Source organism: Anabrus simplex, chromosome 6 (genome assembly GCF_040414725.1).
Source record: "Anabrus simplex isolate iqAnaSimp1 chromosome 6, ASM4041472v1, whole genome shotgun sequence".
NCBI lineage: Eukaryota > Metazoa > Arthropoda > Insecta > Orthoptera > Tettigoniidae > Anabrus > Anabrus simplex.
Genome location: NC_090270.1, coordinates 186,135,380 through 186,151,458, shown reverse-complemented (window position 1 = coordinate 186,151,458; position 16,079 = coordinate 186,135,380). Strand labels below are relative to the sequence as shown.

Sequence of the window (16,079 nt, the reverse complement as noted above, 5' to 3'; positions counted from 1 at the left end):
AGAGGTTCTCGATCCCGACGTCATCCTGAGAAGTCTTGTAGACATTTCTGAAGCTGTCTCTCTTGACCACAGGAAGTAGAGGATGGCATGTTTAAAAGCGGACCCTGCACCAATGCGGGACTGAATGCTAGGAAAGATGAAGACTTAGAGCTATACAAGTAAATTTTCACTGTTCTGTTCCGCAGAAGTATTAATCATGCTGTTGTAACGTATAAATTTTTCTGCAAGTGAGGAAATATTAATAACTTCAAGTACCAATGCATTTTTAATACATTCGTGTAATTTAAGAAAATATATGAATGAAATACGTGTTCTGGCAGTAATAGTAAAAGTGATGATAATGAAAAGACAATATGTGTGTGTGTAAAGAAAGAATTATATAAACATACTAGCAAGATACCCGTGCTTCGCTACGGTATTATACTGAAATTTATAATTGAATGCTAATTGTTTTAGATATATAATCCGCCGAAATTCGCGATCTGACTCGTTTTCTGCGAGAATCCGCCAAAATTCGCGATCTGACTCGTTTTCTAATAGATTACGGTATGTTTCCTCACATTTTTCAATCTTTCTTTCCAGCAATCGATTTCGTACTTCCCGGGCTAGGTCCAGATATTCCACCCCGTCAGTTGGGTCCCTAAATCTTTGCCATCTTTTCCTATAAGCGTTTTTAATATGGATCAAATCCTTCAGGAGATCCGGCGTGGTGTCGTCTTAGGTGCCTTGGCGGTACTGAACCCGCGGCCGGACTGCATTCTTAGTCATTACCCGTCCAGGACCATTTTCCAGGGGGGTCCGCACATTTGACAACGTTCCAGAACATTATTATTATTATTATTATTATTATTATTATTATTATTATTATTGTTACCGAGTTTTTGTGGTTGTTAAGCATGAAAGAAGGTGCTGGGTGGTGAATAGGTCTCAAGCTACTAAAGAGAAATTAAATTTTAAAATTTAACAAGGTTATATTTTCTTTTCAAAATTAGGTAACAACAAATAGAACAGGTACTTAGTAGCCGAAATACAACTTGAAATGTACAATTACAGGGATTAAAGAATTTGGGCTTCGAGCCCTGAAAACACAATTCTTGAGCAACTAGCTCAACTTTACGATATACCAATTTCAACAAAAGGGGCAGAAGACCCCACTCAAACCCTGGAGCCCTTGCTCCAAATTACACAGCAAAGCCTCCTCGAGGCATACAACTCTCAGTTTTAGAAAAGAGCCACTCGCTCTTAAAGTTAAGCCTCTCCCAGGCCACACCAAACTCAACTTTCAAGTCGTCCTCAAAGGACATATACACAGGGGTAAAATACCCAACCTACTGAGGTCTATTAGGTGAGAAAAGATTAATACATGACCTCTAAAATACAACTTGAGAGGATGCGAACTTGCACTCCTAATACACTTTGCTTTTAAAACCTAATCTGGCTCTGGGCCACTAACGCAAGGGCTAATCCCATACTACAGAGGTGACTTAGAGAAGAACACTTTACATTACATAAACGAAGAAAAGTTTGAGAAAATAAGTTCACCTCAAAACAAATGTGAGTGGGAGCTCGAGAGGGTTAGCACTCTCTATCCCAATATGTAACTTTACAAGAAAAGAAGAAAAGAGTAGTTACATTTTAGGAAAAGGTTACATGATGGAAAACGCTTCGAACCCGCCGCGAGAGTTAAACTGCCGACCTAGCAAGAAAAGAAGATATTAATAGGCCATTACCTGGTAGTAGATCGCTGCCGAGGAAAGAGGCGCTTCCCGCCTCCTGCAATGTACTTAATACACTGAAAGATGGAACAGAAGTGGCCCGGAGACCCCAAAATCAGCAGTTTATATCCTCTCGCGGAAGATTCTAGGCGTTAGGGGAAAAAAAACACCCTCCCACAAAATCTTTATTGGTTCGGGAAAAGAAACCCCTCCATAGAGGAAAAAGAAACACATTATTGGTGGAAAATTAATTAAAGAAATTCGGGATTGGCTAGATCCAAAATAAGGGGAAAAAGAGGGGTATACAGCCAACTTAAACCATGACAGAAAGAAATTTAACAAAGAACAAACTTTTGAAATAAAAATTTCTCCAACAAAATAGTTCTTTGATTTCGCACTAGGTTGCACTATTGTAATTCTTCAGTAGTGTCCTCTAGAAGAGAAAGTTCACACTTCTTCCTTCAAGCGAAACAAAAACACATCAAAAGTGACACAGTTCAAAAACTCAAAATTTTCCACGTGGTGACATCTTCTGAGAAAGTAGAGAATTAATAGAATAGATAAAGTTCAACCTTCCTCCAGAAGAGGAGTTTCAACTGGCGCAACTTTTAAATAAACAGAGTAGAGGTGTACCGCCCGGTACAGACCTCCCCCCCCCAAAAGTTCCTCCAAGGGGTAACACAGAAGAACATAAGCTTTGTTTCCAAAATAAGGTCCAAGTTTTGATGTTGATATTAAGATTAATTGCGGAAGCATTTATAAGATTTTAGTAATTTGGTTGGTTGCAATTTCAAAATTTTGTTGTTGCCGGTGCAGTAAAGTTTTTATGTTTGTAGAAGTTGAATTTCTGAAGATAAACCTTTAATGCTTAAAAGGTGAAGAAAAGTTTTTGCAATGTCCACCAAATATTGTTGTTAAATTCCCAAATGTAATTATTGCTTATGGTGACTGTCCATGTAGTTGATGTAGATTGAGTCGGATGGCCAGACCGGCCGTTGCAGCTTGCGTCCAACGGAGGCCGCTCGGACCCCTCAAGTACCCTGAGATACCGCTCGCCCGCACTATGAGGGGAGCAGAGGTGTTGAAGTACGCCGCGCCCGCGGTGAACAGATACAGGCTGCGGGCATGTAGCAGGTCGTGCGCCGCACATCAGCCTTGGCCGGGAGGTGAGCTCCGGCTCGCCGTGCACATGTCGTCCTCGCTGGAGAGGAGGGGGCCCATCCCCCTCCCCAGTCGCTGCGCGGCGCTGCGCGGCTGCGGGGGCGCTGAAACATTAAAGCTAGGCGGCAGAATTGTGTTGGACAATTATTTTCTTTGCGGGTACAGGCTTGTAGAGAGAGTGAGGGGCCAGCGGCGTGCAGATATTCATGGTATTCATTAAGCCACTGTGTAGAGTGGAGCAGGAGACGGGAGCGTGGTAATGGCCGTGGCAAGAACAGGATGGCAGTTTAACGGGTCGGGGCAGGTTTTACATAAGGCTTACATCTAAAACCAAAATATTACAGAAGGGGCAGAATGCCTTAAAAGTGAAACTCAAAAAAAATATAACCTTCATATCCTTTCAAAATAATATGAAGCAAGTTAACACAAAATTACACCGGTTTCACCTGGGACAGGTGAACTCTAAATATCCTCTCGGTGGCTGGATTACTTAGCAATAAGGTAACCGGCGTAAGAAAATCGAGAATGATACAAGGCCCATGAAATCTGGGGGCAAGCTTGCCCGCGGGAACAAAATTTTTGACCATAACCTGGTCACCTACCTTCAAAGTGGTGGGTCTCCGTCCACGATCATACCTTTCCCTAACCTTTTCATGAGACACTTTAAGATTGGCTTTAGCCTTCTTCCAAAGATCTTTAATGTTATCCGGATCTATTGTCTCGGGCAGAATGTCATTCAGAGACCAGAGGTTAGAGAGCGGCGTGTTGGGAACGAACTTAAACATCAAAGAAGCTGGAGTAAATTTGTGAGATTCATGAACCGCCGAATTCAAAGCAAAAGCTAACCAATGCAGGGACGTGTCCCACCTAGAATGATCTTCATGATGATAGGCAATAAGTGCGGACCTGAGATTGCGGTTAACCCGTTCAGCCAGAGATGGTTGAGGGTAATAAGCAGATGTAGTTACATGAGAGATGGACAAGTCAAAACAGAATTTACGAAACAGATTTGATGTAAAAGCTTTAGCATTATCAGATACAATGTATTGGCACGGACCAAAAGAAGCAAAAATAGAATTTAGGCAAGTAATGGTGGACTGAGCGGTAGCCAGCTTAGTCGGAAATAACCAGGAAAATCTTGTAAAACCATCTACACACACAAAGATGAACTTGTTGGCATTACCCTTTGACTGGGGGAAGGGTCCCACATAATCGATATACAGGCGTTCCATGGGGCGCGACGCTTGATGAGAAGACAAAAGGCCTACTTTAGTGGACATGGTGGGTTTACTGATCAAACAAGATTTACAAGCTTTTACAAGTTCTCGAATTTCACCGTCCATACCTTTCCATATGAACATTTCACGAATCTTTTCACGAGTTTTAAAGATTCCAAGATGCCCCCCCAATGGGGTCTCATGATAGTATTTGAAGATCATAGGTACAAGAACCGCTGGAACAACAACTTTCATCAACTTATCATGCCTCGAAGGGCAACATAGAACACCATTCCTCAGAACATAAGGGACAACATGTTCCCCAGAAGAAAGGGTTTCCATTATAGGAGCCAGCGTCGGATCTTCACGTTGGTATTTCTCAATATCCCTAAAAAGCATGGGAGCACCTGTTAAGATGGCATTAACACCAGATAGTATGGACTCGGAAGGTGATGAACTATCGACCGGTTCGTGGGTCTCGACGTCGTTATGAAACATACGGCTGAGTCCATCAGCAACAACATTTTCGGTACCTCTGATATGTCGTACATCAAATTGGAAGGCAGAAATACGGATGGCCCAACGGGCTATACGACCAGTACGACGCGGCCTACCTAAGACCCAGCTTAAGGCTTGATTATCTGTCTCCAGGTCGAATTTGACATGTTCCAGATAGAGACGGAACTTTTCTAAGGCGAATAAGACTGCCAACCCTTCGAGCTCATAGATGGAATACTTGGCTTCTTGAACCGATAGAGTCCTAGATGCATAGGCGATGGGACGCCTCCCTAGTTCAGTCTCTTGAAGAAGGACTGCAGCTACAGCTGACGACGACGCGTCCGTTTGGACGATGAATTTCTTCGAGAAATCAGGCATAGCAAGTACAGGGGCATTACAGAGAGCTAATTTAAGATCTTCGAAAGCGGCTTGTTGAGAAGGTCCCCACTCGAATTTGATGCCTTTCCTACGAAGAAGGTTTAAGGGCGCCGCTCTATTAGCGAAGTTAGGAATAAACTTCCTGAAGAAATTCACCATACCAATGAATCTAGCGATACCTTTGATGTCCTTAGGAGGTTTAAAATCACGGATGGCCTGTGTTCTAGAATGATCGACTGCTACACCATCAGGTGACACAATATGCCCTAGGAATGACATAGAGGGCTTAGCAAAGGCAACCTTGGACAACTTAACAGTTAACCCAGCCTTACGAAGGCGATTGAGAACTTCTCGCAAATGATCTAGATGTTCTTCAAAGGTTTCGGAAAATACGACGACATCATCCAAGTAGTGATATAAGTACTCAAATTTGATGTCGGAAAAGACCCTATCTAGTAGCCTAGTGAGCACAGCTGCCCCCGTGGGGAGCCCGAAAGGCACGCGGTTATATTCATATAAATTCCAGTCCGTGGCAAACGCTGTAAGATGTTTAGACTCTTCGGCAAGGGGAATTTGATTATAGGCCTGATTCAAGTCCAAGATGGTGAAGAACTTGGCCTTACGAAACCATGAAAAGCAAGAATGAAGGTCGGGAAGGGGCACAGATTGCAACACCACCTTCCGATTGAGAGCCCTGTAATCAATGACAGGCCTGAAGCCTCCTTGGGGTTTCGGGACTAGAAAAATAGGCGAAGAATACGCTGACTTAGAGGGCCTAATAATACCATCCTTCAACATCTGATCGATGATTTCTTTCAGAGCCTTCATTTTAGGTGGAGATAGCCTATACGGTGGAAAACGGACAGGAATTGAATCCGTGACCTCAATTTTGTATTCAATAAGGTCAGTAACACCAAGAGTATCAGAGAACACCTCGGGAAACGACTGACACAGTTTCCGAATACTATCAGCCTGCTCCTCAGGTAGATGTCTAAGGTCTAACAACATCTCATCCTGGGTAGGCGAAATAGATGAACATGATACAGAATTACACTTTAACAAGGGAATTCTACAATTGGACGCAAATTTGAATATGCACGACCTACACTGGAGATCGAGCACAAGACCAGTGTGAGAAATGAAGTCCGCTCCCAATATGATGGGGCAAGACAAACGCTTGGCCACAAACAATTTGATCTTCCATGTAAACTTAAAAACCCGAATTTTGACATGTATGGAACCTAGAATTTCTAATGGAGATGAATTAGCCGAAACATATTGAACAGGAGAAGAGACATAGTCAGGGAGTTTACAAACAGATTTCAATTTAGAATACCAATCAGCCGAAATAATGGAACAAACACTGCCTGAATCTAAGAGAGCTGTTATAGGCTCGTTATTTAACTCAATCTTAAGAAAAGGAACAGGTGCGGGGGTATCCGCCGCAATCCTAAGACACTCTTTAGGGCATTCAAAAGATGAATTTGAAGGCTGGTCGTTCTCTGCATTTACAACCTGTTTACTAGGGGCTAAGTCTCGGGAAGATGGATTAGTCGGCTCAGCCGACGCCACTAGTCACTTTTTATTATTGGAATAGCTGGAATTTGCACCAGAAGTTGAGCAGGAGGGGGTGCTATTTGAGTTTGGGCAATTCTTGGCGATATGTGAGAAGGCCCCACACTTAAAACAGCCTTGTGATGACCCTACTCCATTCCTTGTCCCACTTGACTTGATCAGAGGACACTTATTCCGCAGATGGTCAGGCGACCCACAAGCATAACATTTACGGGGATTGACTGGTCGGCGAGGTGGAGGCCGAGTGTTACTAAAGGAAGGCGGGGGTTCTTTCGCCACACGCAAGGAATCGGCATACCTAACTCCTTCCGCAGAGACGGCTAATGCTTCCAGTTCAGAGAAGGTTTGCGGGCACGCCGCGAAACACAAATATGACCTGTAGGGTGGTGAAATCCCTTCAACAATAGCTTGCACGATCTGATCCTCAGGGAAGTGGAGAGCAAACACCCTAGTATAAAACTTAATATCTTGGATGAAGTCTGCCAGGTTTTCATCCAAGCGCTGTACCCGATAATAGTATTTCTGAATAAGGGAGGACCTGGCCCTAGCCGGGATGAAGTTAGCTAGCAAATGGGCGTGGAAATCCTCAATAGAAGATTGCTCGGCAATGGCTCTAACTATTTTGTCAGATAGAACACCAATAGCATAAGGATAGATAATTTGCAAAATTTGACATGGGGAAAGAGAAAACACAAGGGCATGATCCTGAAATTCCACTAGAAATCTTAAAAATGAAATTACGTCACTGGTGGTGTTGACGGAAAACTTAGAGATACCTCTAAGCAACATTGCCAATGGATGAGGCAAGCTGCTGAACCCAGGTGTCATAGTCGTTAAAGGTTTCAAGGGCAAGGAAGTTAATTCAGAGCGGATGTTACTCAATGACGCACGGCGTTCAGATTCGTTGTTCGATGGGGCAGAGATAGTTTGAGCAGCAACGGTTATCCTATTGACTTCTCCCTGAGGAGGCTCTTCCTCGTTACCTACATTCACCGTGGCGGGTTGATCAGTTTTGGGAGGAGCTTCGCCGGTTAGCAATTGAGTGACCTTATTAGACAATTCAGAAATAGTTTCAAGGAGCGTATTAGCTTGCTTCCTCTGAACGTCATTCACCTTTAGAGACAATAGATCATTAACTCTATTTGCAAAGTGATACAGCCTGCCTTGCACACGCTTAATTTGATTAGGAGATGGATCGTTTTCATCAAAAAAGCTGACTACCGATGCTAGCCCAGTAATATTCTCGACAATCGTGGAAAGAGAGTCGTCAATTTCTTTCTCTCCCAAATTGGGGATGGAAATGGGCAAATCAAGGGACTCTCTAAGCTTGTTAGTGTCTATTGCAACCGTGCCTCCAGATTGAACGTTTCTGATAGTTAACTCATATATCAACTCCTCTTTGCGCAAGTAGTTAAGGAGGAGAACATCGCGAGGGCCGGGCATGATGACAGAACAATTTTGAAAAACTCAAAAAATTCCAGCAACTGAGAAAATTGTTAGAGTTCGAATCAAAGCAATGTTTAGCCGTCAAAAGGGGCTAAATTGAGACCCATTCAACCACGCTCTGCTACCACTTGTTACCGAGTTTTTGTGGTAGTTAAGCATGAAAGAAGGTGCTGGGTGGTGAATAGGTCTCAAGCTACTAAAGAGAAATTAAATTTTAAAATTTAACAAGGTTATATTTTCTTTTCAAAATTAGGTAACAACAAATAGAACAGGTACTTAGTAGCCGAAATACAACTTGAAATGTACAATTACAGGGATTAAAGAATTTGGGCTTCGAGCCCTGAAAACACAATTCTTGAGCAACTAGCTCAACTTTACGATATACCAATTTCAACAAAAGGGGCAGAAGACCCCACTCAAACCCTGGAGCCCTTGCTCCAAATTACACAGCAAAGCCTCCTCGAGGCATACAACTCTCAGTTTTAGAAAAGAGCCACTCGCTCTTAAAGTTAAGCCTCTCCCAGGCCACACCAAACTCAACTTTCAAGTCGTCCTCAAAGGACATATACACAGGGGTAAAATACCCAACCTACTGAGGTCTATTAGGTGAGAAAAGATTAATACATGACCTCTAAAATACAACTTGAGAGGATGCGAACTTGCACTCCTAATACACTTTGCTTTTAAAACCTAATCTGGCTCTGGGCCACTAACGCAAGGGCTAATCCCATACTACAGAGGTGACTTAGAGAAGAACACTTTACATTACATAAACGAAGAAAAGTTTGAGAAAATAAGTTCACCTCAAAACAAATGTGAGTGGGAGCTCGAGAGGGTTAGCACTCTCTATCCCAATATGTAACTTTACAAGAAAAGAAGAAAAGAGTAGTTACATTTTAGGAAAAGGTTACATGATGGAAAACGCTTCGAACCCGCCGCGAGAGTTAAACTGCCGACCTAGCAAGAAAAGAAGATATTAATAGGCCATTACCTGGTAGTAGATCGCTGCCGAGGAAAGAGGCGCTTCCCGCCTCCTGCAATGTACTTAATACACTGAAAGATGGAACAGAAGTGGCCCGGAGACCCCAAAATCAGCAGTTTATATCCTCTCGCGGAAGATTCTAGGCGTTAGGGGAAAAAAAACACCCTCCCACAAAATCTTTATTGGTTCGGGAAAAGAAACCCCTCCATAGAGGAAAAAGAAACACATTATTGGTGGAAAATTAATTAAAGAAATTCGGGATTGGCTAGATCCAAAATAAGGGGAAAAAGAGGGGTATACAGCCAACTTAAACCATGACAGAAAGAAATTTAACAAAGAACAAACTTTTGAAATAAAAATTTCTCCAACAAAATAGTTCTTTGATTTCGCACTAGGTTGCACTATTGTAATTCTTCAGTAGTGTCCTCTAGAAGAGAAAGTTCACACTTCTTCCTTCAAGCGAAACAAAAACACATCAAAAGTGACACAGTTCAAAAACTCAAAATTTTCCACGTGGTGACATCTTCTGAGAAAGTAGAGAATTAATAGAATAGATAAAGTTCAACCTTCCTCCAGAAGAGGAGTTTCAACTGGCGCAACTTTTAAATAAACAGAGTAGAGGTGTACCGCCCGGTACAATTATTATTAAAAGATGTTCTGAACCCCACAGCAAGCTGCAAGATCGCTACTTGGCGGTAAATTACATCTGCTGCCAGTGTCATTGTTACAATGTGACCAGCACCATCGTCGCGCGTAGGCAAGTGTGCGGGATTTCTGGCGATACCAATGACATACTTCCGTGCATTGTTGACCTTATTATAGAGGTGAACAATTTGACGGTCCATCTCATTCCTATCGTTTATTTCAAATGTGTTTAAATTTTTATTTACATGCCAGGAGGATCTACTGTAATCTAAGAACGTTCTCCGAAGGAAAAGATGGCTGTTGAAAACCAGCCCAGGAAAGATTAAAAATGATCGGTTTATGATCAGAATAAGTACATCGAAACTATATAGCCTGTTTCCAGTCATTCGACAGGGTCAGGAATGGAATGAATAAAGCCCCATCTAGCAGCGACAATAGGAATTGTGCCGGCTGCCGAAGCACACCTCTGGGGCAATGATTGTTGAATGACAAATGAAATGAAATATTGGACAGTGTTGCTGGAATGAATGATGAGAGAGAAAATCGAAGTATCCGGAGAAAAACCTGTCCCGCCTCCGTTTTGTCCAGCACGAATGTCACATGGAGTGACCGGGATTTGAACCACGGAACCCAGCTGCGAGAGGCCGGCGCGCTGCCGCCTGAGCAACGGAGGCTCCTTAAGTACATTATGAACAGTAAAATCAATTGATCTCACCTCCTTTTACACCCCACCGCCGTTAAGTTTATTTACACCCCCCCTAAAAAAATAGAAGACGTGTTTCTTTATGTTTAAAAGATATTCCAAACACCAATGTTCACATCTGTTACATTCAGTTTCGAGATATAAGTATCCCCATAAAAATAATTCACTTTATTTTCACTTCCTTTCACACTCCCCTTCCCCCTCACCCCGTAAGTGAATTTTCCGGCAAAATATACTTGTTTCCTTAATAGTAAAGGATCTTCTAAATAGTAATTATCACGACTCTAACTTCTTCAGTTTTTGATTTATGTGTCTTCATGAAAGGAATTCAACTCCTTTTCACTCCCGCCCCCCAAACGCGTTTTTCTTTGTTTAAGGAGATTCAAATACCAATTTTCACGTCCGTAACAACTTTAGTTTCTATTAGATGTATGTATTCTCATACAATTAATTCAATTAATTTTTCAATTCTTTCACCCCACCCCCCCTTCATTGGATTTTCCGAGAATACGTGTTTCTTTACTTTTAAAGCAGATTCCAAAGCAGATTTCACGTCTGTAATATCTTCATTTTTGAGATATCAGTAGCCTAATTAAAAGAATTCTACACCATTTTCAGTCACTTTTACTCCCCCCCCCCCTTCCACCCAAGTGGTATTTCCGAAAGCTGAAAATACACGTTTCTTTATTTTTAATAGAGATAAAAATACCATTTTTCACTTCTGTAACATGTTAAGTTTTTTAGATATACTGTAGAAATTCGCTTTTTAAAATTTCACCCCTTTTTATTTCCCCTTACGTGGAGTTTCCGAAAACAAATCACCTATCTTTCTTTACATTTACAGGAGATTCCAAATACCCACTTTTTACGTCTATAACATTTTACGTTTCTCAGATATTCTGTAGATATAGTCTTTCAAAAAATTCACCCCAGTTTGTCACTCCTGTTTAACCCCCATTAATTGGATTTTCCAAAAACAAAAAAATACGTGTTTCCTTATTTTTAAAGGAGCTCCCAAATACAAATTTTCAGTTCCGTAATATTTTCAGTTTCTGAGATATATGTATCCTCATTAAAGGCATTCATCCTATTATTCACCCATTTACACCCCTCCTATTGGGATTTAAAGAAAGCAAAAAATACGTGTTCTTGTAATTTTAAAGAAGATTCTAAATACCATTTTTTTACATCTGTAAACATTTAAAGTTTTAAGATGTAGACACACTCATTTTAAAAATTCACCTCCCTTTTCACCCTCCATTATTTGGATTTTCCAAAATCAAAAAAATACCTGTTTCTTTATTTTTAAAGTAAATCCCAAATACCAATTTTCAGGTCTGTAATATCTTCAGGTTCTGAAATATAAGTAGCCTCATTAAAGGCATTCAACCGCTTTTTCACCCTTTTCCACCCTTCCAATTGGGATTTTCCGAAAACAAAAAAATACGTGTTTCTTTATTTTTAAAGGAGATTCTAAATGCCAATTTTTACATCTTTAAACTTTAAAAGTTTTGAGATATAGATAGACTCATTTTAAAAATTCACCCCCTTTTCACACCCCCCATTAATTGGATTTTCCAAAAACAAAAAATATGTATTTCTTTATTTTTAAAGGAGATCCTAAACACCAATTTTCAGGTCTGTAATATCTTCAGTTTCTGAGATATAAGTATCCTCATGAAAGTCATTCAACCAGGTTTTCACCCCTTTTCACCCCTCCTATTGGGATTTTCCAAAAACAAAAAAATACGTGTTTCTTTGTTTTTAATGAAGATTCTAAGTACCAATTTTTACATCTGTAAACTTTAAGAGTTTTGAGATATAGATGCACCCATTTTAAAAATTCACCCCCTTTTCACCCTCCCATTAATTGGATTTCCCCCAAACAAAAAAATACGTGTTTCTTTTTTTTTAAAGAGATCAAAAGTACCAATTTTCATGTCTGTAATATCTTCAGTTTCTGAGATATAAGTACCGGTATCCCGATTAAAGGCATTCAACCCCTTTTTCACCCTTTTGTGCCCCTCCTATTGGGATTGTCTCAAAACAAAAAAATACGTGTTTCCTTATTTTTAAAGAAGATTCTAAATACCAATTTTCACATCTGTAAACTTTTAAAGTTTTGAGATATAGACACACTCATTTTAAAATTTCACCCCCCTTTTCACCCCCTTAGCGACGGAATATCCAAAAATCCTCTCTTAGCGAGCACCTACATCTTAATATGAATATATCTCCAAAATTTCATTTCTTTATGTCCAGTAGTTTTGGCTCGGCGATGATGAATCAGTCAGTCAGTCAGTCAGTCAGTCAGGACAAGCTACTTTATATATATAGATGATCGCACCACCTCTGGATCAAAATTGTTGTGGCAGAGATTGCATTCATCTTAAAGTGAAATATTGCATTTCAGTATTGACAGATAAATGATAAAGAATTTAAATTACTATTATGCATGATTTAAATGTCAAACTACACTGTGGGAATGCTAATAATTTTGGGACCAAGCGAGTTGGCTGTGCGGTTAGGATTGCGCAGCTCCTTTTTTCAGTCCTTGGTGCAGCTTTTCCTTTTCCATATCACTCTGTCTCAATACATCTTCAGTCTTGATGAGGGAAGTATAAAATAAGAAGAAAGCCAGATAAACATAGGTAAAAATACACAAGGCAAAAAGATAAAAGATGAATGCAGATAGTAAATGACTAGGAATACAGGACAAATACAGGTGGAGGAAAGGAAAGAACTCAACATGATAATACAGGTGCTGGAAATGAAGAAACAAATTATAAACAAAATAATTTATAGAAAGATAGGCACACATATGAGAATAACCACACTGACATGTTTTACTTTCTTCTTATCCCACTTTTCTCGTCAAGACTGAAGATCCATCAAGATAGCTCATCAGTGAGTGTTGAAACTTGCTTTCATGTTGAAGCTGAAATGAGGCCATGAGGTGCTGGAATGTAGAAGAACTGAGATTGATGAGGAGAGCCTATCTATTTCAAGATGGTAGTGTATGAAGCTGTGGAGATAGTCCTTGTCCTCTTGTGTTTTCATGCTTGTCTGTGTCTCCTATTCTGTTGCTTTCTCTTGCAATGCTGATATGTCATTGAGGTTATCTTGTTATCTGTTTGTATTCATGTATTTATGTTGCTGTCATTCTGTGTGATAGAATTGCACATATCTTGTAAATTAATTATTACATTATTATTAAACCCAAGTTGTCTGGTTATTACATTTTCCACCTTCACGTTCAACAATGATATCTACAAGTTAACCAATATCTTCAAGAAACAAGGCGTTAAAATAGCCTTCAAAACCAACAATAATAACACGAACGTTTTACACAATACTTCACAGATCAACAAGACCAGCAGTTTTTTAAAATCAGGAGTGTATAGGATCAAATGCAACACCTGTGAAAAATCCTACATCGGACAAACCGGAAGAAACTTCAATACCAGATACCACGAACACACTAACGCAATAAAATACAACAGGTTTTCAGCCATCGGCCAACACATGCATGATTATAACCATAATTTCACCAATATCGAACAGGACATGGACATCCTCGAATTAGCAAACAAGGGCCCTTTACTCAACATAATGGAAAATTACTACATACACCTAGACCAATACTTCAACGCCAGTCACAATCTCAATGAAATCTCAAGAGAAACCCAACATACTCTCCGATCTATTCATCACTTTCCTCAGAAACAATAATGCAGCCAACCAAAACTCAATCCTAAGTCTAATCAAAGGTACTTTTCCGAGACAATTACCCTCTCTCCCGCACCCTTCAGCCCCGCCTTAAGGCTCCCACCCCCACCCCGCCCCAAGCAACCCCCACTCTTCCTAACCCCCTCCTAACCCGCACGCGCCTGCCCCCTCTCTACCCACATTTCACTTCCCGCCACCAGTCGCACACCATCAGCTATACTACACACACCGCAGCGTGAGGTAAGCGTCCTTTCACTTTATGTTAACCTTTTCCTATCTCTGCTTTTTGTTTTTACCGGCTTTCTCCATTTTAACAGATCCAATTTGGTTTCCGCTAAGAACTGAGAATTAATACATCCACGCGCAGTATCCACCTTCTTCTTAACCAGAAATTCAAAAATAACTTCACGTCCAACAATCAACAACGCAGCCGGTCAACACAGCTTTAATACACCAAATGCCTAATTCTGTGCTTAAGCTGACCAGTGTCAAGCTGACTCGACATTAAAAGAGTATCACTTTTTACTCTCCAGACTTTGTACATACTTGTATATATGTTTATATGTGTTATTTTACATTGTATTCTTTAGTACGAGGACTACTGATATCCATGAGTTTATATTTTTACACCACTTGTACTTTGTTACAAACTGCTTTGTATTATTTCTCGTATTATTATTAATTACTACTCACCTGTACTATACTAACATTTCTCATCTCATTACCACACTTCACTTTATAAATTATTACAGTTAAAAATAACATGTTTTAGTATTCGACAAAAAACTTATGTATGCTTTAATATGGCTGATGATGACCCCTAGGTGGGTCGAAACTAGTTCCATGTAATTTATAATATTGTAAATACATATTAGTATTGAATAGGTGGAAACCTTTACTGTGTTACTATTCATATGTTATTCTCAGTTCAATACGGACCAACAACATGAAATTCATAACCCTTGATGGTTATTATTTCTCACATTTTTACAGATGTTACTCAGAACTTTGACTATGTGTTCTGGTGTGGGGACTTGAACTTCCGTCTTTCACAACCTCGAGAGGAAGTTATGCAGTGGGTATCCGAGCAAGAATTTCCTCTACCTCTACCCCACAGTTTGCACAGCGATCAACTGAAGAGCACTATTGCTGAAGGTACTCTTAATTTGCTTATTCCATTTTAACAATAAAGTATCATTACTGGGGAAGCCATGTCATGTTGCAGGGACCAGAACATTCCCATAGCCCGTAATTGGTAGCCATATTTTATGTAAATACATATATGTTAAATGTCCAATGAATCTGTGTGTTCGCCATCAATCTGTACATGCAAGTCCAATTCAAAAATAATTATTTTTATTATTTTTGAACTAAATTTTCAATACGGACCAATAATGAGGTTTATAACATGTAATGCAAGTCCAATGTTGATAATTTTGTGCAATCAGAATTGGGGTACGACTGAGTTGTCGATTCCGCAGTCCCATGCGCACTAGTGTCCGATGAACCGTGTGCTGGGGAACATTGTCCTGGTGATCATCTTTGTACCTGCTGGCAATTTTTCTAACCGTCCTTCTCAACGTCTTTTAGATCATCACCACCAAAATGGTTTGAAATGCACCTTTATGGATTGCAGAGTTCTTCATTTGTACCATAAGAACATACAGATACATACGCTTTAATAATTCCTCACAAAAGTTGTTAGGCATGGCGAAGTTAGAACTTCATGATGGACATTTCAGTGGAACTGGTGATGCAGGAGCATTTTGACTAATCCATTGTTGGATTATTATTTATTATTTTTGTCCCCATGCATTAGCAACAGCACCCTGCGGAGCCCATTAAAATATAGCTTTTTTTCCATTTGTTTACTTAATTCTCAATCACAATTGAGGTATTTAGATATTCATCAATTACCCTTTCAAGTGAACTTTCTTGAAGATGTTTCTTTGGCATGAGTGATTATAACACAGTACCAGTAGTAACAAAGTTATATAAAATATGAAAGGAACAATAATGATAATTTTTTA

At 40.1% G+C, this 16,079-nt stretch overlaps 1 protein-coding gene across 1 annotated transcript in view; it reads left to right on the top strand.

Annotated features, from left to right (window-relative positions):
* INPP5E (Inositol-3-phosphate synthase) overlaps nucleotides 1–16,079 on the top strand; it is an 81,383-nt gene that overhangs the window by 53,186 nt on the left and 12,118 nt on the right. Inside the window, exon 5 of the mRNA XM_067149179.2 lies at nucleotides 15,043–15,204. Coding sequence (XP_067005280.2) covers nucleotides 15,043–15,204 — 162 coding nt within the window. The remainder of the gene's footprint in view (nucleotides 1–15,042; nucleotides 15,205–16,079) is intronic.